A 26,533-nucleotide genomic window follows, 5' to 3' on the forward strand; every position below is an offset into this window, starting at 1 on the left:
ATGGCGGAGCAGGCTCGAGGGGCCGTATGGCCGACTCCTGCTCCTAATTCCTATGTTCTTGTTAACATTGCCAATAGCAACTTCTACGCTATAATATAATAACTTAAGTAAAGAAAGCCTTGCGTTTCTACAGCGTAACTCTGAGAATCATTTCAAAAGGGTTCACATGCGATGAATTACATTTGAAATGCAGTTAAATTAGATTTGCTGCAATGCTGAGACGAGGTGGATGGAGTGGGAGGAGACTCGTGTGGAGCATAAACACCGGCACGGACTGGTGGGGCCAAATGGCCTCTTTCTGTGCTGTAATTCTACGTAAAATAAATCATAGAATCCTACAGCACAGAAGGCCATTTGGCCCATCGTACCTGTGCCGGCTCTTTGAAAGCGCTATCCAATTAACCCCACTCGCCCTGCTCATGTCGCACAGCCCTGCACATTTTTCCTTTTCAATTTCCTTTTGAAAGTCACTATTGAATCTGCTTCCACCGCCCTTTCAGGCAGCGCATTCCAGATCACAACAACTCGCTGCGTGTAAAAAAAAAAACTCCTCTCTGGTTCTTTTGCCAATGATTTTAAATCTGTGTCCTCTGGTTACTGACCCTCCTGCCAGTGGAAACAGTTTCTCCTTATTTACTCTTATCAAAACCCCTCATAATTTTGAACGCCTCTGTTGAATCTCCCCTTAACCTTCTCTGCTCTAAAGAGAACAATCCCAGCTTATCTAGTCTCTCCACACAACTGAAGTCCCTCATCCCTGGTACCATTCTAGTAAATGATAGCAGGACGAAGGTTCACCAGACTGGTTCCTGAGATGGGGGGATTGTCCTATGAGGAGAGATTGAGTAGACTAGGCCTATATTCTCTAGAGTTTAGAAGAATGAGAGGTGATCTCATTGAAACATACAAAATTCTTACAGGGCTTGACAGGGTAGATGCGGGGAGGATGTTTCCCCTGGCTGGGGAATCTAGAACCAGAGGTCACAGTCTCAGAATAAGGGGTCGGCCATTTAGGACTGAGATGAGGAGAAATTTCTTCACTCAGAGGGTGGTGAATCTTTGGAATTCTCTACCCCAGAGAGCTGTGGAGGCTCGGTCGTTGAGTATAATCAAGACAGAGATCGATAGATTTTTGAATATTAAGGGAATCAGGGGATATGGGGATAGTGCAGGACAGTGGAGATGAGGTAGAAGATCAGCCATGATCTTACATAGAAACATAGAAGATAGGAGCAGGAGTCGGCCATTCGGCCCCTCGAGCCTGCTCCGCCATTCAATGAGATCATGGCTGATCTTATTGAATGGCGGAGCAGGCTTGAACTGCCAAATGGCCTACTCCTGCTCCTATTTCTTATGTTCTCATGTAAATCTCCTCTGCACCCTCTCCAAGGCCTTTCTCTCCCGAAGGCCTTGACATCCTTCCTAAAGTGTGGTACCCAGGATTGGACACAAAGCGCCAGCTGAGGCCCAACAAGTGATTCTTACAAAGCTTTAAGCATAACTTCCTTGCTTTTGTACTCAATGCTGATAAAAGATTGGACGTAAGGAACGTCAGGAACTTCTTCCCATCAAGCCAACAAAGCACAGGCCAATCCTTCCCTTTGTCTGCACCCACTATCATTATTCCCTTTCTCAGTGGCGAGCATTTCATCTGATGGTCACAGCTCTGCAATAAACAAACCTTCGCATTTTCTTAAAAGGCGTGATACTTTTCACGTCGTTAAGTAAAGTAATGGGTTTTCAGATTGGCCCTTTCAACCTCTCCAATCTGGAGTACAATTGCAAGACTTTGGAGCTATTTAGATTCGCTTCTTAATTCACATCTGTGTAGGTCCTGCCTGGGCAGGAATCAGCCTGATTATATTATCTTCACCGCTATTGCTTTTTAGAAAATAACAACTTGTATTTATATAGCGCCTTTAATGTAATAAAATGTCCCAAGGCGCTTCACAGGAGTGTGATAAAAAAAATGACACTGAGCCACATAAGGAGAAATTAGGGTAGGTGACCAATTGCTTGGTCAAAGAGGTAGGTTTTAAGGAGAGTCTTAAAGCGAGGTGGAGAGGCTTAGGGAGGGAATTCCAGAGCTTAGGGCCTCGGCAGCTGAAGGCACGGCCACCAATGATGGAGCGATTAAAATTAGGGATGCTCAAGAGGGCAGAATTGGAGGAGCGCGGAGATCACAGGGGGTTGTAGGGCTAAAGGAGATTACAGAGATAGGGAGGGGGCGAGGCCATGGAGAGATTTGAAAACAAGGATGAGAATTTTAAAATTGAGGCGTTTGCCTTTTCTTCTCATATGACTCACCTCCAGCTTCCCCCCCCCCCACCCCGCCACCCTCCCATAATACACCTCCCTTTGTACTGATGTTAGCACTCGTAGCTCTTGCACTGATATATTCAATCCAATTCAATATAAAAAGCCTATGCATTCTCGGGTTGCCAGCTCTGATTGGGTGCAATCCTGGAGGGTTCATCACATGACCTCCCCCCAAACCTATCACCCCTCCCCCCCACACTTCCACCATTGGTCCATCCTACGGGCGCACTGCCTTCCCATGGCCAATAGAAAGGGTACAGACTTCTTCGTTACCCAATTGGGTTAATCTTGAATTTATATCTCCAATACTTTTGTAACTAATAAATGAAAGTGTTCAAAGAAAATGAAATAAACCCCACAATTTTGTTTAACGCCCCTATCATTTTTACATAGGAGTACATTGGATATACGGCACATTCGGCCCAACCAGTCCATGCCGGTGTTTATGCTTCACTCGAGCCTCCTCCCGTCTTTCCTCATCTAACTCTATCAGCATAACCCTCTATTCCCTTCTCCCTCATGTGCTTATCTAGCCTCCCCTTAAATGTATCTATACTATTCACTTCAACCACTCCCTGTGGTAGCGAGTTCCACATTCTCCCCACTCTCCCGGGTTTTGCTCGCGGCTGTGCCCTGGGGATTAATCTTCAATTCCTGGAGAGTCCAGGGCAATCCTGGAGTGTTGGCAACCGCTAATGCATTGGGTTGCTACATTTAACCCAAGTGCCCCTTGAGTTAGGGAGGAGGAAGAGGGGAATTAAAAATAATAAGCCAGGGTTCCCATTCTTGATCGCTAATCAGTGACACCAGCTGGAAAGACTGTGTATGTGGACATTGGGTCAGGACAGAATCGGGGGCTTCTTGAGTGGATTGGGCCTGTACTCTCTGGAGTTTAGAAGAATGAGAGGTGATCTCATTGAAACATACAAGATTCTGAGGGGGATTGACAGGGTAGATGCTGAGAGGTTGTTTCCCCCTGGCTGGAGAGTCTAGAACTAGGTGGCATAGTCTCAGGATAAGGGGTCAGCCATTTAGGACTGAGATGAGGAGGAATTTCTTTACTCAATAAATCTTTGGAATTCTCTGCCCCAGAGGGCTGTGGTTGCTCAGTCGTTGAGTATATTCAAGGCTGAGATCGATAGATTTTTGGACTCTAGGGGAATCGAGGGATACGGGGATCGGGCGGGAAAGTGGAGTTGAGGGTTGAAGATCAGCCATGATCTTATTGAATAGTGGAGCAGGCTCGAGGAGCCGTATGGCCGACTCCTGCTCCTATTACTTATGTTCTTATGTTGTGATGGTCTCTGTGGTGGAATAGCCTGTTGACACTTGCTAGGCTTTCACAGCAAGAATGGCTATTTCAGCAAACAGCACATTGTGTCTTGACAAGAGAGGAACGTGTTCAACCAAAATGGTGACACCATGATGCAATCCATTTTGAAACATGTCACTATATTTGGTATTGTGTCTGACCTGATCAAAAACCCATCGCCATAGAATCCTAGAATCTTCCAGCTCAGAAGGAGGCCATTCGGCCCATCGTGCCTGTGCCGGCTCTTTGAAAGAGCTCTCCAATTAGTTCCACTCCGCTCACTCTTTCCCCATAGCCCTGTGATATCCCCCCCCACCTTCATGTATTTCTCCAATTCCCCTTTTGAAAGTTAGTATTGAATCTGCTTCCACCGCCCTTTCAGGCAGCGCATTCCAGATCACAACAACTTACCATCTTTAAGGGGTTACCAAGCCAAGTGACAGTTTGGCTCAATGGTAACATTGTTAGCTCTGAGCCAGAAGGTTACATAGAAACATAGAAGATAGGAGCAGGAGTAGGCCATTCGGCCCCTCGAGCCTGCTCCGCCATTCAATGAGATCATGGCTGATCATCCAAATTCAGTGCCCTGTCCCGGCTTTCTCCCCATATCCCTTGATCCCTTTAGCCTTAAGAAATATATCTAACTCCTTCTTGAATATATTTAATGAATTGGCCTCAACTGCCTTGTGTGGTAGAGAATTCCACAGGTTCACCACTCTCTGGGTGAAGAAATACCTCCTCATTTCTGTCCTAAATGGCCTACCCCTTATCCTTAGACTGTGACCCCTGGTTCTGGACTCCCCCGCCATCGGGAACATCCTTCCTGCATCTAGTCTGTCCAGTCCTGTTAGAATTTTATAAGATTGTAGGTTTAAACCCAGGACTATTTTGGTGCAGTACTGAGGGAGTGCTGCACTGTTGGAGGTGCTGGAGAGCTGGAATGCGCTGCCTGAAAGGGTGGTGGAAGCAGATTCAATAGTAACTTTCAAAAGGGAATTGGATAAATACATGAAGGTGGGGGGGATATCACAGGGCTATGGGGAAAGAGTGAGTGGAGTGGAACTAATTGGAGAGCTCTTTCAAAGAGCTGGCACAGGCACGATGGGCTGAATGGCCTCCTTCTGTGCTGGAAGATTCTAGGATTCTATGGCGATGGGTTTCTGATCAGGTCAGACACAATACCAAATCCAGTCAGATGTTAAATGAAGGCTGTATCTGCCTGCTCAGCTGAAGATAAATGATCCCATAGCACTATTGAAAGAAGAGCTGAGGGTTTCTTCCAGTGTCACGGCAAGCCAACACCACCAACTGGCCATTTATCGCACCGCTGTTTGTGGAATCTTGCTGTGCCGTGGTTACCTACATAACAACAGTGACTTCAAAAATATGGCCAAGGCTGCTGAAAGCACGGCCGCCAATGGTGGAGCGATTAAAATCCGGGATGCGCAAGAGGCCAGAATTGGTGGAGCGCAGAGATCTGGGAGGGTTATAGGGCTGGAGGAGATTACAGAGATAGGGAGGGATGTGAGGCTGTGGAGGGATTTGAAAACAAGGATGAGGATTTTAATATTGAGGCGTTGTTGGACCGGGAGGCAGTAAAGGTCAGCCCTGCCCACATTTGGGGAGAGGGGGGAAGTCCCTAAGTCTCGGCTGTTGCCAACTTATGTGTAAGCTCTCTAGACTTAGATAAGTCCCTATGTGTAAGCTCTCTAGACTTAGATATGTCCCTACAAGGAGACTGTGCATTCCATATTGGGCAAACGGGAAACCTACCTCTTGTGCGTCACTCAGTAAAAAGAAAGAACTTGCATTTTGGGATGTCCCAAAGTGATTAATAGCCAATTCATTATTTTCATTTACATATCGCTTGATCCCTTCACCAAGATGTCCCTGAACACCTCGCACAATGAATGGCTTTGAAGTACACTCACTGTGTTTATGTGAGAAACCATCATTACGTTAAATGTTTAATTTGCATTTAATTATTATATTAATTATTTTATTAATTAGTTTTATCCAAAGATGATAACATTAAAGGCTTGAAAAGAACCTAATTTCAACCAGTTCTGGTGTTGGTGCTGCGGGATGATCTAAAGAGCTCGCTGCCGTGTTTCCGTATGTTACAACAGTGAATACACTTCAGTAGTACTGTGATAGAGCTTTGGGACAACATCTTACATTTATAGGGAGCACATTACATAGCAAAACGTCCCAGGGCGCTTAACAGGAGCGATATCAATAAAAACATTTTTGACACTGAGCCACAGAAGAAGTCTATCAGGACAGATAAAATAAGAAAGACTTGCATTTCTCCAGTGCCTTTCACGACCACCGGACGTCTCAAAGCACTTTACAGTCAATGAAGTACTTTTTGAAGTGCGGTCACTGTTGTAATGTAGGAAACGCGGCAGCCAATTTGCGCACAGCAAGCTCCCACAAACAGCAATGTGATAATGACCAGATCATTTGTTTTTAGTGATGTTGATTGAGGGATAAATATTGGCCAGGACACCGGGGAGAACTCCCCTGCTCTTCTTCGAAATAGTGCCATAGGATCTTTTACGTCCACCTGAGAGAGCAGACAGGGCCTCGGTTTAACATCTCATCCAAAAGACGGCACCTCCAACAGTGCAGCGCTCCCTCAGTACTGCCCCCCCGACAGCGCAGCGCTCCTTCAGTACTGCCCCTCCGACAGTGCGGCGCTCCCTCAGTACTGCCCCTCCGACAGTGCGGCACTCCCTCAGTACTGCCCCTCCGACAGTGCAGCGCTCCCTCAGTACTGCCCCTCCGACAGTGCTGCACTCCCTCAGTACTGCCCCTCCGACAGTGCGGCGCTCCCTCAGTACTGCCCCTCCGACAGTGCAGCGCTCCCTCAGTACTGCCCCTCCGACAGTGTGGCGCTCCCTCAGTACTGCCCCTCCGACAGTGCTGCACTCCCTCAGTACTGCCCCTCCGACAGTGCGGCGCTCCCTCAGTACTGCCCCTCTGACAGTGCGGCGCTCCCTCAGTACTGCCCCTCTGACAGTGCACCGCTCCCTCAGCACTGCACTGGGAGTGTCAGCCTAGAATTTTGTGCTCAAGTCTCTTGAGTGGGGACTTGAACCCACAACCTTTATGACTCAGAGGCGCGAGTGCTGCCTACTGAGCCCCGGCTGACACTCCAGACAGATGACCAACAGCTTGGTGAAAGTGATAGGTTTTATGGTGCATCTTAAAGGAGCAGAGAGACGTAGAGAAGCGAAGAGGCTTAGGGTGGGAATTCCAGAGCATGTCGTTCTTTTTTGTCTGGTTGATGTCGGATACGGTACTAACAGGGCATTTAACCCAAGACACAAACCCGTCACACAGTATTAAAATGTATTGACTTAATGTGCTTTTTCCTAAAGTGTATTGGTGGCAACCTGCTGAACAGGCGTAGTGATAATATTGATGGCTTTCAAATGTTCTCGCTGCTATTTTTAGCACCGAGGTTAATGAGTTCACATTCATCCCAGTCCATGCTAATTTAACGGGCTGTTATCTCATTTATGTTAACGATTGTGTTAACGATTGTGCTAAGAACCTGCAAACAGGATCTTCCTCCCCTGTGTGAACTGCTGCGGTTAAAAATAGCGCAGAGGAAATAAAACTCACTATTGTCCCTGGAAATGACTTTGCATGACCGCTTGTCAACAGCAGGGTGTTGCAGGGTGACCAGATCATCTGTTTTAGTGATGTTGATTGAGGGATAAATATTGGGCAGGACACCACGGAGAACTCCCCTGCTCTTCTTCGAAATAGTGCCATGGGATCTTTTACATCCACCTGAGAGAGCAGATGGGGCCTCGGTTTAATGTCTCATTTGAAAGATGGCACCTCCGACAGTGCAGCACTCCCTCAGCACTGCACTGGAGTGTCAGCCTATATATATGTGAAGTCTCTGGAGTGGGACTCGGACCCACAGCCTTCTGACTCAGAGGTGAGATTGGCCCGAGCATACTTGGACTGGACAGTGGTGGGGGGAGGGAGTAGGAGAAGCAGTCGGGGTCGCTGCTCCTGATTGCTATCCAGTGATCAGTCCCTGGGCTCTGCCAAGTTAGCCGATCATCTGTGCGTTCTAAAATTGTCCTCAGTGTCTGGGTTAGCAAGAGGAAAAATCAGCCAGGGTTACCTGCTCTGAATCATCGTCCAGTGAGGCTGGAATTGCGCGCATGTGGATGCTGGGTGTGGGTAGGATCGGGCCTGGTTGCGAGGCTGCCAAGGCCGAATAACCTGCCGGCAGCAAGTTCAGGCGTGAACAGTGGCTGGTTGGGTAGGTACCTGTGGAACCAAGCCCCCAGAAAGGGGTGACCCCCAGAGGGGAGTGGGAAATGGTCTGGAAAACTGAAGCCGTTGACTCTTGCTCCAATTGTTGTGACGATCTTTCAGCAATTTGAGGCCCTTTGTGCAATCACATTGCTAAACTGGGCTCCGCACACCGAACAATCACAGAGACACAACTGTCGGACCCAGTAGGTGAGGCGACAGAGGCCAGGTGGGCCTTTCTTTCTTTATCCGCTTCCTATATATCCAAAGACCTCTAAGAGACCCACAATCCCTAACTAGAAATTGCTCCTCTCCCAGTTTTCTCTTCTTTCCTCTCCACGTCTTTCCCGAAGGCAGCGACGCCTTGCTAGAATGTGGTTCCCAGTGCCCCAGCCACACTCGCACCTTGTCCGAGTGGCCATTCTTCACCTTCGCGACTTGTCCATGGTGGTTGTGTTATTCCCAAGTGCTCTGAAGTCAAGGATAGAACCAGTCAACCACCTCATCAACACAATCACACGGTGCTAGTCGTGGCTCAGTGGTTGCACTCTCACCTCTGATGTAAGCTGGTCCCGTGGGTCAAATCCAACTCTGGTGACTCCAGCATCCAGGCTGACACTCCCAGTGCAGTGCTGAGGGAGCGCCGCACTGTCGGAGGGGCAGTACTGAGGGAGCGCTGCACTGTCGGAGGGGCAGTACTGAGGGAGCGCTGCACTGTCGGAGGGGCAGTACTGAGGGAGTGCTGCACTGTCGGAGGGGCAGTACTGAGGGAGCGTCGCACTGTCAGAGGGGCAGTACTGAGGAAGTGCTGCACTGTCGGAGGGGCAGTACTGAGGGAGCGCCGCACTGTCAGAGGGTCAGTACTGAGGGAGCGCCGCACTGTCGGAGGGGCAGTACTGAGGGAGTGCCGCACTGTCTGAGGGGACAGTACTGAGGGAGCGCCGCACTGTCCGAGGGGCAGTACTGAGGGAGCGCCGCACTGTCGGAGGGGCAGCACGGAGGGAGCACCGTACTGTCGGAGGGGCAGTACTGAGGGAGCGCTGCACTGTCGGAGGGGCAGTACTGAGGGAGCGCCGCACTGTCGGAGGGGCAGTACTGAGGGAGGGCCGCACTGTCGGAGGGGCAGCACTGAGGGAGCGCCATACTGTCGGAGGGGCAGTACTGAGGGACCGTTGCACTGTTGGAGGGGCAGTACTGAGGGAGCGCCGCACTGTTGGAGGGGCAGTACTGAGGGAGCACTGCACTGTCGGAGGGGCAGTACTGAGGGAGCACCGCACTGTCGGAGGTGCAGTACTGAGGGAGCGCCGGACTGTTGGAGGGGCAGTACTGAGGGAGCACCGGACTGTCGGAGGGTCAGTACTGAGGGAGCGCCGCACTGTCGGTGGGGCAGTACTGAGGGAGCGCCGTCCTGTCGGAGGGGCAGTACTGAGGGAGCGTCGCACTGTCAGAGGGGCAGTACTGAGGAAGTGCTGCACTGTCGGAGGGGCAGTACTGAGGGAGCGCCGCACTGTCAGAGGGTCAGTACTGAGGGAGCGCCGCACTGTCGGAGGGGCAGTACTGAGGGAGCGCCGCACTGTCTGAGGGGGCAGTACTGAGGGAGCGCCGCACTGTCGGAGGGGCAGTACTGAGGGAGCGCCGCACTGTCGGAGGGGCAGCACGGAGGGAGCACCGTACTGTCGGAGGGGCAGTACTGAGGGAGCGCTGCACTGTCGGAGGGGCAGTACTGAGGGAGCGCCGCACTGTCGGAGGGGCAGTACTGAGGAAGCGCCACACTGTCGGAGGGGCAGCACTGAGGGAGCACCGTACTGTCGGAGGGGCAGTACTGAGGGAGCGCTGCACTGTCGGAGGGGCAGTACTGAGGGAGCGCCGCACTGTCGGAGGGGCAGTACTGAGGGAGGGCCGCACTGTCGGAGGGGCAGCACTGAGGGAGCGCCATACTGTCGGAGGGGCAGTACTGAGGGACCGTTGCACTGTTGGAGGGGCAGTACTGAGGGAGCGCCGCACTGTTGGAGGGGCAGTACTGAGGGAGCACTGCACTGTCGGAGGGGCAGTACTGAGGGAGCACCGCACTGTCGGAGGTGCAGTACTGAGGGAGCGCCGGATTGTTGGAGGGGCAGTACTGAGGGAGCGCCGGACTGTCGGAGGGTCAGTACTGAGGGAGCGCCGCACTGTCGGTGGGTCAGTACTGAGGGAGCGCCGCACTGTCGGTGGGGCAGTACTGAGGGAGCGCCGTACTGTCGGAGGGGCAGTACTGAGGGAGCGCAGCACTGTCGGAAGGGCAGTACTGAGGGAGCGCCGCACTGTCGGAGGGGCAGTACTGAGGGAGCGTCGCACAGTCAGAGGGGCAGTAATGAGGGAGCGCCGCACTGTCGGAGGGACAGTACTGAGGGAGCGCCGCACTGTCGGAGGGGCAATACTGAGGGAGCGCCGCACTGTCGGAGGGGCAGTACTGAGGGAGCGCCGCACTGTCGGAGGGGCAGTACTGAGGGAGCGCCGCACTGTCGGAGGGGCAATACTGAGGGAGCGCCGCACTGTCGGAGGTGCCGTCTTTCGGATGAGGCATTAAACCGAGGCCCCGTCTGTCCTCTCATGTGGACGTAAAAGATCCCATGGCCACTATTTCGAAGAAGTGCAGGTGAGTTATCCCGAGTGACTAAAAACAGATGATCTGGCCATTATCACATTGCTGTTTGTGGGAGCTTGCTGTGCGCAAATTGTCTGCCGTGTTTCCTACATTACAACAATGACCACACTTCAAAAGTTCTTCATTGGCTGTAAAACACTTTGGGACGTCCTGAGGTTGTGAAAGGCGCTATAGAAATGCTCTTCTTTCTTTTGCACTTTCCTATGTTCCTACGAATGGTCACAAACACTACAATCCATTTAGCGAAAATGTACAAGGGTGCAGCCGTGGTGGAGTAGCATTTTATGCCCAATTAAAACATGTTTGTATACTTTTTGATTTGGTAGATAGTTAGCCATAGGATGGTGGTATTACAGGAGGGTGCAGTGGGGTTACACGCTGTCCATTCACGTGTAGGCACTCGGCTCAATTTCGACTTAAGCCACTCTTATCTTCACGCTCAAACCGGGTCCGGTCTTTGGGACATCAATGTCCGCAGGCCACTCTTGTGCGGTTTTCCGCGGAGACAGACTCCATACAGACAGCATGGCAATGCCCAGAGTCAGAACCAATTGGCGATCTCACTCAGAGAGGCCACGGGGTCAAAAGAAATGGCAACAAACGGTTGCGATAGTGCTAGCGATGGTTGAAAAAGAAAAGAAAGACGTGCATTTCTACAGCGCCTTTCGCAACTTCAGGACGTCCCAAAGCGCTTTACAGTTAATGAAGTACTTTTGAAGTGTAGCCACTGTTATTATGTGGAAACACGGCAGCCACTTTGCCCACAGGAAACATGGCAATGTGATAATGACCAGATAATCTGTTTTTGTGATGTTGATTGAGGGATAAATATTGACCCAGGACACCCGGGGATAACCCCCCTGCTCTTTGCTGGGATCTTTAACATCCACCCGAGAGAGCAGACGGGGCCTCGGTTTAAAGTCTCCTCTAAAAGACGGCACCTCCGACAGTGCAGCACTCCCTCGGTTTCCTACATTACAACAGTGACGACACTTCAAAAAGTACTTCATTGGCTGTAAAGCACTTTGGGACGTCCGGTGGTCATGAAAGGCGCTATAGAAATGCAAGTCTTTCTTCCTTACTGGCACTGGAAATGTCAGCCTAGATTATCTGCTCAAGCCTCTGGAGTGGATAATTTGCCTTCTCTAATCTAGGGAGCGTGTCCCCTGATTCTAGAGTGCGTGTGAGAACCTTGAACATATTATCAGTGTATAAGTTATCTATTCCTTTAAGAGTCTTGAATACTTGAATAGTATTTCCCCTGAATAAACAATGTCTGGCTATTCAACATTTCCGTAGATCAGTGTCATCCAATTAGTCACTAGCCCTATGTGGCTAATTGGGAATCCAGATGTAAGATAGACTTGCATTTCTATCACACCTTTCACGACCTCCAGATGTCCCAAAGCGCTTTACTGCAAATTATTTTTTGGAGTGTAGTCACTGTTGTAATGTAGGAAACACAGCTGCCAAATTGCGCACAACAAGCTCCCACTAACAGCAATGTGATAATGACCAGATCGTCTGTTTTAGTGATGTTAATTTGAGGGATAAATATTGGCCCCAGGACACCGGGGAGAACTCCCATAGTGGCCGTGGGATCTTTTACGTCCACCTGAGAGAGCAGACGGGGCCTCGGTTTAGCGTCTCATCTGAAAGACGGCCCCTCCGACCGTGCGGCGCTCCCTCAGTACTGCCCCTCCGACAGTGCGGCGCTCCCTCAGTACTGCCCCTCCGACAGTGCAGCGCTCCCTCAGTACCGCCCCTCCGACAGTGCAGCACTCCCTCAGTACTGACCCTCCGACAGTGCGGCGCTCCCTCAGTACTGACCCTCCGACAGTGCAGCGCTCCCTCAGTACTGCCCCTCCGACCATGCAGCACTCCCTCAGTACTGCCCCTCTGACAGTGCAGCGCTCCCTCAGTACTGCCCCTCTGACAGTGCAGCGCTCCCTCAGTACTGCCCCTCTGACAGTGCAGCGCTCCCTCAGTACTGCCCCTCTGACAGTGCAGCACTCCCTCAGTACTGCCCCTCTGACAGTGCAGCACTCCCTCAGTACTGCCCCTCTGACAGTGCAGCACTCCCTCAGTAACGCCCCTCTGACAGTGCAGCACTCCCTCAGTACTACCCCTCTGACAGTGCAGCGCTCCCTCAGTACTGCCCCTCCGACAGTGCAGCGCTCCCTCAGTACTGCCCCTCCAACAGTGCGGCGCTCCCTCAGCACTGCCCCTCTGACAGTGCAGCACTCCCTGGAGTTTCAGGTTAGATTAAGTCTCTGGAGCGGGACTTGAACCCACAAAATTCTGACTCAGAAGTGGGGCGTGCGACCCACTGAGCCCCGGCTGACACACGTCGTGGTTACTTACATCTCTATTAGTAAATAAAAAATGAGTAATGGACACTGTCGTTGGTCATATGATCTCAATACTCATACTCGCACCGCGTGTGCATGTGAACTTTAGCCTTTTTGAGCGTTTGTTGGTAAAATTGGTAAGACGAAAAGCAGAGTGCGCACGTGTTAGTTAATCGTTGTGAGTGCTTTACTTCCTCGGTTACTGAATGGTGGTAGATGGTTGTTAAGTGAATGTACGCACGTGTGAGGTACATTTACCTGTATTGTGTGTGAGGAGTTTTTTTTATTAGAATTGTTCCATACGGCTAAAATGGTGTCTCTTTAGCCATGCTTACCGCTACCGCACACAGTTGCCCAACACAGTATTCAGGCAGCACTTGGTACAATGACGGAGGAGATTCCCAATGTTATCAATACTCACCGTTTTGGTGACAATCCCAATAAGGACTTTAATGCTGCGGGATTTACTTCCTGCGTGATTTACTTTCTACAAACTAGAAACAGTGGAGGTCTAAAGAGACTCGGGGGTCCAGGTACATAGATCATTAAAATGTCATGGACAGGTACAGAAAATAATCAAAAAGGCTAATGGAATGCTGGCCTTTATATCCAGAGGACTAGAATACAAGGGGGTAGAAGTTATGCTGCAGCTGTACAAAGCCCTGGTTAGACCACACCTGGAGCACTGGGAGCAGTTCTGGGCACCACACCTTAGGAAGGATATATTGGCCTTGGAGCGAGTGCAGCGTAGGTTTTCCAGAATGATACCCGGACTTCAAGGGTTAAGTTACGAAGAGAGATTACACAAACTAGGGTTGTATTCCCTAGAATTTAGAAGGTTAAGGGGTGATCTGATCGAAGTTTTCAAGATATTAAGGGGAACAGATAGGGTCGACAGAGAGAAATTATTTCCGCTGGTTGGGGATTCTAGGACTAGGGGGCAGAGTCTAAAAATTAGAGCCAGACCTTTCAGGAGTGAAATTAGGAAACACTTCGACACACAAAGGGTGGAAGAAGTTTGGAACTCTCTTCTGCAAACAGCAATTGATGCGAAATCGATTGTTAATTTTAAATCTGAGATTGATAGCTTTCTGTTAACCAAAGGTATTAAGGGATGTGGAGCAAAGGCGGGTATATGGAGTTAGGTCGCAGATCAGCCATGATCTCATTGAATGGCGGAACAGGCTCAAGGGGGCTGAATGGCCTCCTCCTGATCCTATGTTCCTATTTACTCCCTCCGTGATTTACTTCCTCCGTGATACACTTCTGTGCAACTTAACTGTGTGTGACTTATTTTCTGTGTGATACTGTCACCATCAGTGACAGTCCTGTAACAGTGACAGTCCTGTAACTACCAATGCTTCACCCCAGCGTTGCAATGGCACAATCTGGAACTGGACTGACGGCCCCTTTTCTTAGTGTTGCAGTGAAACTCCGACAGGCCCGTCATTGCAGAAGTGTAAAAACCTTTTTCCCTCAGTGGAGCACACCAGCTAACTACTTCTGTTGAATTAAAAATTAATGTTGTGCAGTTAAAATTAGCTGTCGGCCGTGGCTCAGTGGGCAGCACTCCGCCTCTGAGCCAGAAGGTTGTGGGTTCCAGTCCAACCCCAGAGACTTGAGCACAAAATCCAGGCTGACACTCCAGGACAGTGCTCATGTTTAATATTAACATTCTGAACTCACAACTTGTTTGCAAACACATTAAAGAAAAAAAATAGCATTTATATGGTGCCTTTCATGCCCCAAGACTCTTCACAAGCAATGATGTTGGTCTAGGGATAAATTTTGGCTAGGTCACCGGGGATAACTCCCCTGCTCCTCTTCAAAATAGTGGCCATGGGATCTTTTACATCCACCTGGAAGAACAGACGGGGCTTCGGTTTAACGTCTCATCCGAAAGACGGCACCTCCGGCAGTGCAGCACTCCCTCAGTACTGCCCCTCCGACAGTGCGGCGCTCCCTCAGTACTGTCCCTCCGACAGTGCGGTGCTCCCTCAGTACTGCACCTCCGACAGTGCGGCGCTCCCTCAGTACTGCCCCTCCAACAGTGCGGCGCTCCCTCAGTACTGCCCCTCCGACAGTGCGGCGCTCCCTCAGTACTGCCCCTCTGACAGTGCGGCGCTCCCTCAGTACCGCCCCTCCGACAGTGCAGCACTCCCTCAGTACTGACCCTCCGACAGTGCGGCACTCCCTCAGTACTGACCCTCCGACAGCGCAGCGCTCCCTCAGTACTGCCCCTCCGACAGTGCAGCGCTCCCTCAGTACTGACGCTCCGACAGTGCGGCGCTCCCTCAGTACCGCCCCTCCGACAGTGCAGCGCTCCCTCAGTACTGCCCCTCCGACAGTGCAGCACTCCCTCAGTACTGACCGTCCGACAGTGCAGCACTCCCTCAGTACTGCCCCTCTGACAGTGCGGCGCTCCCTCAATACTGACCCTCCGACAGTGCGGCGCTCCCTCAGTACTGCCCCTCCAACAGTGCGGCGCTCCCTCAGTACTGCACTGGAAGTGTCAGCCTAGATTACGTGCCCAACCTTCTGACTCAAAGGCTGACTCCTTGCTGTGGAGTACCGCACTCCCTGCTTTGCCTGACAGGTGATGAACGGTCCCTTGGGTGAGGTTTGGGAGAGCTGCTGTGTTGTTGAGTTGGACCTCGGCTCGAGTCAGTGCTTCAGGGGAGAATTTTAGAAATACATTTTTTAAAGAGCATGCGATTCCTTTATTATTCGCAGCGTGTAATTTATGTTTACTGTATGGCTGACCCCCTGACTTACACTTTCCAGGTTCAACACTCTGCTCCTGACACGTGGCACTGAGCGGACCAGGGGTCGATTCAGATTTGGAGAGGTTTTGGGACCATCTGCCTCCTGTTGGTTGGTTCTGACGCGGTCGGCAGAATGAGACTGGCCGTTTGTTGCGTGCTGGCTTCTGTTTGCGCTCTGCTGCTCAACTCAAGGGTCTGTCATGCCATTCGATGGCTGTAAGTATCCCCATGTGTGTCACGTGTATGATGCGCGTGCATGGTGTAAAAAAGGTGGTAGAGAGAAAACGGGGAATTACAGACCGGTAAGCCTGACATTGGTACAGTAGTGGGGAAAATGCTAGAGTCCATTATAAAAGATGTAATAGCAGAGCACTTGGAAAACAGTGACAGGATCGGACAAAGTCAACATGGATTTACAACAGGTAAATCGTGCTTGACTAATCTACTGGAATTTTTTGAGGATGTAACTAGTAGAATAGATAAGGGAGAACCAGTGGATGTGGTGTATTTGGACTTTCAGAAGGCTTTCGATAATGTCCCTCATAAGAGATTAGTGAGTAAAGTTAAAGCACATGGGATTGGGGGTAAGGTATTGACTTGGATAGCGAACTGGTTGGCAGACAGGAAGCAAAGAGTTGGAATAAACGGGTCTTTTTCCGAGTGGCAGGCAGTGACTAGTGGGGTACCGCAGGGATCGGTGCTAGGACCCCAACTATTCACAATATATATTAATGATCTAGACAAGGGAACTAGATGTAATATCTCCAAGTTTGCAGATGACACAAAGCTGGGTGGGCCTGTGTACTGTGAGGAGGATGCCGAGAAATTCCTGTACGATTTGGATAGGTTGGGCGATTGGGCAGATGCATGGCAGATGCAGTATAATGTGGATAAATGTGAGGTTATTCACTTTGGTGGCAAAAACAGGAAGGCAGATTATTATCTGAATGGCAATACATTGGGAGAAGGGGAAGTGCAACGAGACCTGGGTGTCCTTGTGCACCAGTCGCTGAAGGTAAGCATGCAGGTGCAGCAGGCGGTTAAGAAGGCAAATGGTATGTTGGCCTTCATAGCGAGAGGATTCGAGTACAGGAGCAAGGATGTCTTGCTGCATTGGTGAGACCACATCTTGAGTATTGTGTGCAGTTTTGGTCGCCTTATCTGAGGAAGGATGTTCTTGCCATGGAGGGAGTGCAGCAAAGATTCACCAGACTGATACCTGGGATGGCAGGAATGACGTATGAAGAGAGATTGGGTCGATTGGGCTTATATTTGCTGGAGTTTAGAAGAATGAGAGGGGATCTCATTGAAACTTACAAAATTCTAACAGGACTAGACAGACTAGATGCAGGAAGGATGTTCCCGATGGTCGGGGAGTCCAGAACCAGGTGTCACAGTCTAAGGGTAAGAGGTAAGCCATTTAGGACAGAGATGAGGAGGAATTTCTTCACCCAGAGAGTGGTGAACCTGTGGAATTCTCTACCACAAAAGGCAGTTGAGGCCAATTCATTAAATATATTCAAGAAGGAGTTAGATATATTTCTTAAGGCTAAAGGGATCAAGGGATATGGGGAGAAAGCAGGGACAGGGTACTAAATTTGGATGATCAGCCATGATCTCATTAGAAGGCTCGAGGGGCCGAATGGCCTACTCCTGCTCCTATCTTCTATGTTTCTGTGTGTCTGTGTATGTGTTTGCATGATGTGTGTGTCGTGTGTGTATGTATGTGTATAAGAACATAAGAATTAGGAGCAGGAGTCGGCCATTCGGCCCCTCGAGCCTGCTCCACCATTCAATAAGATCATGGCTGATCTTTGACATCAACTCCACTTTCCCGCCCGATCTCCATAGCCCTGGATTCCCCTAGAGTCCAAAGATCTATCGCTCTCAGCCTTGAATATACTCAACGACTCAGCATCCACAGCCCTCTGGGGCAGAGAATTCCAAAGATTCACCACCCTCTGAGTGAAGAAATTCCTCCTTATCTCAGTCTTAGATGGCCGTGTCATGTGTGTGTCACATGTGTGTATGTATGATATGTGTGTGTCTACATGTGGGATGGATGGTGTGTATACATATTTTACGTGCGTGTTTAGAATGTCTCAGTGAACTGATACCTGTGAATTGAAAACCCTACTTTATCACTGTGTCGTTGTCCGAACCCTCCCCAGTGACACTAATCCACTGCACTAAAATGCAAAGAATAAACCTTAGCCCAAACAGACCTAACTGGATGTGAGACCCCACGGTGATCATGTGACTCCCCGGGGGCGATTTTGCCAATGGGGGCGCATTGGAGGCAGGACTGCTGCTTGTCGGGTTTTAGTCCCGCCTCCATCGACTTCTGGCCAACCCACGCTATTTTGCCTTGATTGACCTTGTTATGCCCGCCCAGCAGGCTTAGCAGTTCAATTAAGGGGAAGCCAGTTACAGAGCATGTCAGCGTATGACGTTTCATCTGTCAAGCTGTGAAGCTGTCAAACACTGACATTCTTTCTTGTTTGATGAGTTCTTGTACTCAAGACTCATCAAACCCCTCTTGTGAGCAGAAATTAGATGGATGTTGCATCTGAGAATGCAGCAGCCATCTGTCATCTCTCCCGGTGAGATGCGAGACTCTCCGCATCCCCAACTGTTGAAGCCTGCAGGAAGAAACAAAGGTAAGTAAACATTTTCTATCACTTTCCACTCACCTCACATACTTACCTCTCCACACTTGCACCCATCACTCACCTTCACAGCGCACTTTTGGACCCCTCCGACCCCCGTGGACCCACTGTTCAACTCGGTGACCCTGGCAGGGTTTCCCGACATCAGGAAGCCCACGCCTCTATTGGAGAATAGGGATAATCCTCTTAACTCCCCCAGATTCTGCCACTTTCCCGGCAGTCCCGCCTCCAAACCCACCTCCCCAGGGCTGGCAAAATCCCCCCGCACCCCCCGTGTTGAGATGGAGCTCTGCTAGTTGCCCCCCCCCACCAACCCTCCCCCAGTACCATGGCCCAGTGGCCATGTGTGAGGTGACAGTGACTGCTTGCCAATGCCACCAGAGTCTCTGCACTCAATACACGCAGCTCCTTATGTCCCGCACACTGGTGAACGTACACCACCAGGACCTTAGTTACGGTGGGGGAACACTGGAATGACCTTGGAATTTCAGGGCTTGGGTGTCTTAGTTGCTTCGGCAGAGCTGTAAACAAATTTGATTTAGCGTTCCCGTCGCTCGTTCAGGTGGATACAGTGGTGCAGTGGTTGTGTTACTGGACTGGTAATCCAGAGGCCTGGACTGATAATCACAGTAGGATGGGAGTTCTAAATCCTACCATTGTAGTTTGAGAATTTAAAATCAGTTTAAAACATGTGGAAATATGTGTGTGTGTGTCTGTGTCTGTGTCTGTGTGAGTGCGTCTGTGTGAGTGTGTCTGTGTGTGTCTGTGTGTGAGTGTGTGTCTGCCTGCTATATGTGTCTGTGTGTGAGTGTATATGTATGCGTGCGTGTCTGTGTCTGCCTGCTATATGTGTCTGTGTGTGAGTGTATATGTATGCGTGCGTGTCTGTGTCTGCCTGCTATGTGTGTCTGTATGTGAGTGTGTGTCTGCTGTGTGTGTCTGTGTGTGTGCGTGTGTGTCTGTGTGTGTGTGTCTGCTGTGTGTGTCTGTGTATATATGTGTGTGTGTGTGTGTGTGTGTGTGACTGTGTATGTATGTCTGTGTGTGTGTATGTGTGTCTGTGTGTGTGTGCATGCGTGCGGGTGTCTGTGTGTGTGTCTGTGTATATGTGTGTCTATGTGTGTGTGTGTATGTGTGTCTGTGTGTGTGTGTGAGTGAGTGTATGATGTATGGTGGTGTCAGTAAAAGTGACCATGAAACTATCGGATTGTTGTAAAAACCCATCTGGTTCACTAATGTCCTTCAGGGAAGGAAATCTGCTGCCACTACCCGGCCTGGCCTATATATGACTCCAGACCAACAGCAACGTGGTTGACTTTCAACCAACGTTCCCTCGAATATATTTTGGGCTGCGCGGCGCATTCAAAAATCCACGCATGAGCATTTTTTTGCATTTGAAAGCCGGTGGGCCGGCCGTGCGGGAGATCCAGAGCGACTGCGCGAAAGCACGGCTGCGCAGTCGTGCAGCTTAAAGGATTACACAGGGAACGTATGGCACAGAAACAGGCCATTCGGCCCAACCAGTCCGTGTCGGCGTGGGAACACTGCTCTCAACGGCCCTCTAAACTGGCCCAGCAAGCCACTCAGTTTGTACCCAAACCCTTACCAGCGGTTCTAGAGGAACGCTCACCACCACCTTCTCAAGGAAACTAGGGGATGGTGAATAAATGCCAGTGACGCCCACATCCCGGGAATGAATAACAACAAAAAAATGCGCTCTGTGGTCTCCCCTTGTCTAATTATTTTTTGGCGCCAAGTTAGATAATATCACATCCTCATGTTGCATCTGGGACGCATTTTTTTTAACCATCAGAGTCTAACTCATCTGTTAAAGTGTACTCCCTTCAATGGGGCTGCCCCAGTGTGGAAGTGAAGACTACTGAGGACCCCCCACATTCAATGCCCTGGGGCTGTGTTGCGTTATCTGACCGAGGCTGTGGGTACACTGCAGTTCCCTGGGGTTAAAGCCAGCCAGGGCCCCTGGGCTCTGCTGACAATGGACGTGGGGTCAGGATCAGTTTCACGACATACACGCAGGAGGTGAAATTCAACTGCAGGAGGTGGCGCAAAATGGTCGGTAGCAGAATCCTTTCTAAAGAGAAAGAGAAAGCAAGAAATTAATTATTTTATATTTCATGATGTCCCAAAGCGCTTTACAGCCAATGAAGTACTTTTTGAAGTGGAGTCACTGTTGTAATGTAGGAAACGCGGCAACCAACGTGCACACAGCAAGCTCCCACAAACAGCAATGTGATAATGACCAGATCATCTGTTTTTAGTGATGTTAGCTGAGGGATAAATATTGGCCAAGGTATTCGCTTGAGTTTAGAAGATTAAGGGGCGATCTAATTGAGGTGTTTAAGATGATTAAAGGATTCGATAGGGTAGAGAGAGAGAAACTATTTCCTCTGGTGGGGGGAGTCCAGAACAAGGGGGCACAACCTTAAAATTAGAGCCAGGCCGTTCAGGGGTGATGTCAGGAAGCACTTCTTCACACAAAGGGTGGTGGAAATCTGGAACTCTCTCCCCCAGAAAGCTGTTGAGGCTGGGTAATGACCAAATCATCTGTTTCAGTGATGTTGGTTGAGGGATAAACACTGGCCAGAACTCCCCATCTCTTCTTTCAAATCGTGGCCGTGGTATCACTTGCGTCCACCTGAGGGGGCAGACGGGTGCTCAGCTGAAAGATGGCACCTCCGACAGTGCAGCACTCCCTCAGTACGGCGCTGGAGCGTCAGCCTGGAGTATGTACTACAAGTCTGATGGAGTGGGGACTGTGAACCCACAACCCTATACTGATTCAGAGGCGAGAGTGCTACCGACTGAGCCACAGTTGACATTGTCAACAAAAGGGGAAATCGTGCGTGCCGGACAATCCCCATGCCTTACGTCCCCTGATAACGCTAAATTTTATACCACCCAAGCCCATGTAGACTTACACGTGGTGAATGCCCACAGGGAAGAGGTAATAGAGGAGCAAAGAGTGGGGAGGGGGGGGGCTAGCGAGGGGAGCGAATTAAAAAATGAAACACAGTCCACTCACACTTAGACAGATTGATGTGATATAAGGTTTGATTGAAATGACCTGGGGAGCTGTTTAAGTTCCCTCAAAGTGAGCAGTGAATATTTTCCACATTCTCCGACTTTTATTTTTCCAAGTTCCCAACATGACTTGACATCTGTCGCATAAATCATTTGGTAGAATTTTGCACAAAAAAAACCCACCCTCAAAAGAGGTCTGCATACGTGGACAGAATTTGGCCAACTCCCTGTAGCCAGAGAGAGGATTAGAACCCTAGAGATCTTGAGATAGTGGAGAGGGGTTTATCTTGATCCTGCGTCTAAGGACATTTAATCACCTGGGCGCATGTGTCGGGAGAGGAGAATTGGGCGGGTAGATTCCCAACACCGTAACATTTTTCCCAATTTTTCAGCTGTTTAAATTAAGGTGTCAGCCTTGGCTCAGTGGGCAGTGCTCTCGCCTCTGAGCCTAGAATGATTGTGGGGTCAAGTCCCACTCCAAGAGAGTTGGGCATATTATCATGAACTGACAGTTCAGTGCGGTACTGAGGGAGTGCTGCGACTTTCAGAGGTGCCGTCTTCTGGATGAGGCTCCGTCTTCCCTCTCAGGTGGACGTAAAAGATCCCACGGCACTGTTTCGAAGAAGAGCAGCGAACCTCTCCCCAGTGTCCTGGCCAAGCCTCAAGGTAACATTACTAAAAAGAAATGGTCATTTATCTCATTGCTGTTTGTGGGACCTTGCTGTGTGCAATTTGGCTGCTGCATTTTCCACGTAGACCGACAGTGCGGCGCTCCCTCGGTACTGTACTGGAGTGTCAGCCTAGATTATGTGCTCAAGTCTCTGGAGTGGGACTCGAACCCACGACCTTCTGACTCAGAATGCCACCACTGGTAATGGGGATGGCTTTCAGGGAGCTGGCACAACCATGATGGGCTGAATGGCCTCCTCCCGTGCTACAAAGTTGTATTATTCTAGTTGTACGAATACTGGAAGTCAACATGTCGATACTGGTTCTACGGCAATCAAATCAAAAGGACAGAGCAGTCTGCTAAAAGCACCGCGTCGTCCCTGCTTGGTGTACTGTACCCAGTACTGGCAGGAGCTGTCAACATCAGGAAGGTGCTTGGAGTAAGGATTGACAGGAGTGACATTGTTTACAAACATACCATAAACCACATTGAGTTCGGTTTGCTTTGAAGACTGATGGAAGTCACGTTTACACGGCAAAGTGAGTGACTGTCACTCATCGTGAGGTGACACCCGGCAAGTCTATATTGGTCAGTGTTCACACGGAGAGATGTTAAGGCTAGGAGAAAGAAAGAACTCGCATTTACATAGCACCTTTCACGTCCTCAGTGAAAGAACATCCTTTGGGATGTCCCTCTTGTGCACAAGGTCCCACAAAACAGCAAAGGAAAGAGGTGATCGCACTGGAGGGGGTACAGAGGAGATTTACCAGGATGTGGCCAGGACTGGAGAATTTTAGCTATGAGGAAAGATTGGAGAGGCTGGGGCCGTTTTCTTTGGAACAGAGGAGGCTGAGGGGAGATTTAATTGAGGTGTATAAAATTATGAGGGGCCTAGATAGAGTGGATAGGAAGGACCTATTTCCCTTAGCAGAGAGGTCAATAACCAGGGAGCATAGATTGAAAGTAATTGGTCGGAGGTTTAGAGGGGAGTTGAGGAGAACTTTTTTCACCCAGGGGGTGGTGGGGGTCAGGAACTCACTGCCTGAAAGGGTGGTAGAGGCAGAGACCCTCATCGCATTTAAAAAGTACTTGGATATGCACTTGAAGTGCCGTAACCTGCAGGGCTACGGACCAAGAGCTGGGAAGTGGGATTAGGCTGGGTTAGGCTCTTTATTGGCCGGCACGGACACGATGGGCCGAATGGCCTCCTTCTGTGCTGTAAATTTCTATGATTCTATGAATGAATGATCACTGTCTTTAGTGATGTTGTTTGAGGTAGGAACGTTGGCCAATTCACTCAGCCAACCCCCCTAACCTTCTTCGAATAGTGCTTTTACGTCCAACTGATCAGGCAGATGGAGCCACGGTTTAACGTCCCATCCGAAAGACACTTCCTTAACCCCTCCGCCTTGCCACATCTCTCCCCACCTTCAAGAAGCTGCTCGAAGCCTAACTCTTTAAACAAGTCTTCAGTCATCTCCCCATAAATCCTGCACAGTGTCGGTTTTCCCCTCCGCCCCCGCCCCACCCCCCATATGAAATGCCTTGGACTCTGTTGCTGCATTACGGGTCTTATGTACAACTTAATTTAACAGCACCGAAACAGGCCATTCGGCCCAACATAGAAGATAGGAGCAGGAGTAGGCCATTCGGCCCCTTGAGCCTGCTCCGCCATTCAATGAGATCATGGTTGATCATCCAAATTCAGTACCCGGTCCCTGCCTTCTCCTCATATCCCTTGATCCCTTTAGCCTTAAGAAATATATCTAATTCCTTCTTGAATATATTTAATGAATTGGCCTCAACTGCCTTCTGTGGTAGAGAATTCCACAGGTTCACCACTCTCTGGGTGAAGAAATTCCTCCTCATCCCTGTCCTAAATGGCTTACCCCAACAGGTCCATGCCGGTCTTTATGCTCCACACAAGCCTCCTCCTAAACCCTACTTCATCTCACCCTATCGGCATGTCCTTCTACTCCTGCCTCCCTCGCGTGTTTATGGCTCCCATACTTGCTCTTTGGGATGAATGACCCGATTAGCCATAAACAACTGCATCTTCCAAGGTACCAAGTTCGAAAGTGGCTGACCCTTGTATGTTTTGTGTATGTTTTCCCGTCTAGTGCTCTGGCCAAAACTGGCCCGTCAATCCCCTTCAATCAGACCCAGAACTGCAAGCACTTAGAGGGTCTGGTCTCAGCTCAGCAACAACTGTGCCGGAGCAACCTGGACCTCATGCAGAGCATCATCCAGGCAGCCCGAGAGGTGAAGAAAACCTGCCGGAAAACCTTCTCCGACATGAGGTGGAACTGCTCCTCCATCGAGCTGGCTCCCTACTTTCCACCAGACCTGGAGCGAGGTAATGATTATAGGGGCTGCGTTAAATGAAGGAAGTACTTGCATTGATATGAAACCTTATCATCTTCTCGGGACATCCCAAAGCGCGTCGCAACTGATAGATTACTACTGAAGGGCAGTCCCCAGTGTTATGTAACTGAGAGCTAGTGGCACGGTAGTCAAAAGTGTTTATGTTACTGGACTAATAATCCAGAGATCAAGAGTTCAACTCTCACTTTATGAATTTGAATTTAGTTTTTAAAATTTGGAAATAAAAATTCAGTAAAAGTGACCGTGATGCTGTCAGATTGTCGTAACAATTCAACTGGTTCGCTAATGTCCTTTAGGGAATTAAAGCTGCTGTCCTCACCCGGTCTGGGCCTATATATGTGACTCCAGTCCCTCACTTAACAGGTTGACTCTTAACTTGTGAAGGAATAAGCAATATACCTATTCAGAAAAATACACCATTCTATAAAAGAATTCTGACTTTATTAAAACATGACATACTGGGCTTGAAAATCTGGAAGCCTCAACAATCTAAAGCTGTAAACAGCATATTGAAATAAGATAAGTTGTTGACACTGAATCAGTAGCCTTATTGAAGCAGGAGGTTGGAGGTTCCTGAAAGTCTGAAGCCTTGGAAAGAACACAATAGTATACCCTGTTAAAGTGTCTTAAACCAACACTTCAGAAAGAATCACATAAAATTAAAGTAAAAATGATATCAAAGAAACACGGGAGACACGAGTCTGTGTTACAACCAGTTGAGGTAACTAAGAAGACAATGGTGCACTCAGTTGAGGTGTTTTTAATTTACATGTCATAAAAAGATACAAACAGAAGACTTTGGTAAGAATGACATCAAATAGATGCACCAGCCATCACATTGTTTTTGTGTTAAGCTTGAGACACCTACACAGGAGACATAGGCCCAGAAATTCGGGTCGGAGGCTTCCCGCGGGTGCAAGCCTTTGACCTGCACTTACCTACCGCGCCGGCCGTTGAGCTGTGGGCCCGCGTGGGATTCCGATCCTGGGCCTGCTCCAACCGCCGGCGCGCAGTACTTGCTTATCCCAGGGGTGCAGTTAGTTCAAAGCATCCCCTGGGATCACGTGGGCCATGGAGAGCCAATGGTAGCAGGGAATGTCCATTCATAAATTTGACAGGAAGAGCTGTCAAAACTATAAATACAAATCAGCCCCAAAACATAACTAAAAGTTCAAATACATTTTTTAAAAAATCACATTTTTAAAATAACTATAAATTACATAAAATAGCTATTTTAAACAATAATTTAAATTTTTGAAAAAATTAATTACAGTTTCTAACGGGGCTAAAAATAAACTTACCTTTCTTTAAAGTATTTAAAAATAATAAACCTGTGGAAAAAATGTTTTAATTTTATTTAATTTACCACTTATCTTGTTAAAAGCAGGCCTTGTGACTGCTTTTAAAAGTGTAACTGCTGGAGACTTACCCTCCCGGAGAAACCTGTAAAAAAAACGGAAGTTTTGTTAAGCTAGGTGTTAATCCAATACTGCTGTACCAATGATTCGCAAGGCATGATGGACTACTTGACATGCAGTGAATAGTTTAAATGTAAAAACTGATGCAGGGCTGTGGGAATGCAGTACAAATAGGTAAGAAAGGACAAGAACAGAATGTTTAGATAACTGATGGAGACAGTCTCATGATCGAATTTTGTTGAAAGTTAAAAGTGAATTTTAAACAGAGCTCTGTAAAAAGAAACAAATGACTTGTGCAGCGTGTGATCGCCTAGTTTTCTGTATTCTCATGATGACTTGCAATTTATGAAAATGTATAAATATTGTAGCCCAGTGAGTCTAGGGGCGCACACTAGAGGAGACTTCCTTGTGTGCAAACACAAAGGGTTTCTCAGAGTGAAGTCCAGTACCGGTTACCGGAATAAAACTTTACTTATTTTACAGTTTCTGACTTTGTGTATTACTGAGAAAGTGACAATAGACTGACCGGCGTGTTGAGTCTCCTAAAGCAGCGAACCTTGATCCCCCAAGTTTGGGGTTGATCCTCCTCACAGAAGCGAGGGGTTAACAGTTCCAGGCGAACGCGCTGCCTCTCCGGCACACACATTCGACCAGTGAACCCCTTCCTTTAAGGG

The 26,533-nt window shown here is 49.2% G+C and overlaps 1 protein-coding gene across 1 annotated transcript in view; it reads left to right on the forward strand.

Moving 5' to 3' along the window:
- Positions 1–26,533, forward strand: part of LOC147112132 (protein Wnt-11-like) — a 59,151-nt gene that overhangs the window by 4,727 nt on the left and 27,891 nt on the right. The window contains exons 2-3 of the mRNA XM_085999706.1: positions 15,695–15,891; positions 24,177–24,412. Of these exons, the coding sequence (XP_085855832.1) occupies positions 15,809–15,891; positions 24,177–24,412 (319 nt within the window). The 5' untranslated portion in view covers positions 15,695–15,808. The remainder of the gene's footprint in view (positions 1–15,694; positions 15,892–24,176; positions 24,413–26,533) is intronic.

This window comes from Somniosus microcephalus, chromosome 10 (genome assembly GCF_052327205.1).
Source record: "Somniosus microcephalus isolate GS21.2 chromosome 10, FLI_Smic_1.0, whole genome shotgun sequence".
Classification (NCBI taxonomy): domain Eukaryota; kingdom Metazoa; phylum Chordata; class Chondrichthyes; order Squaliformes; family Somniosidae; genus Somniosus; species Somniosus microcephalus.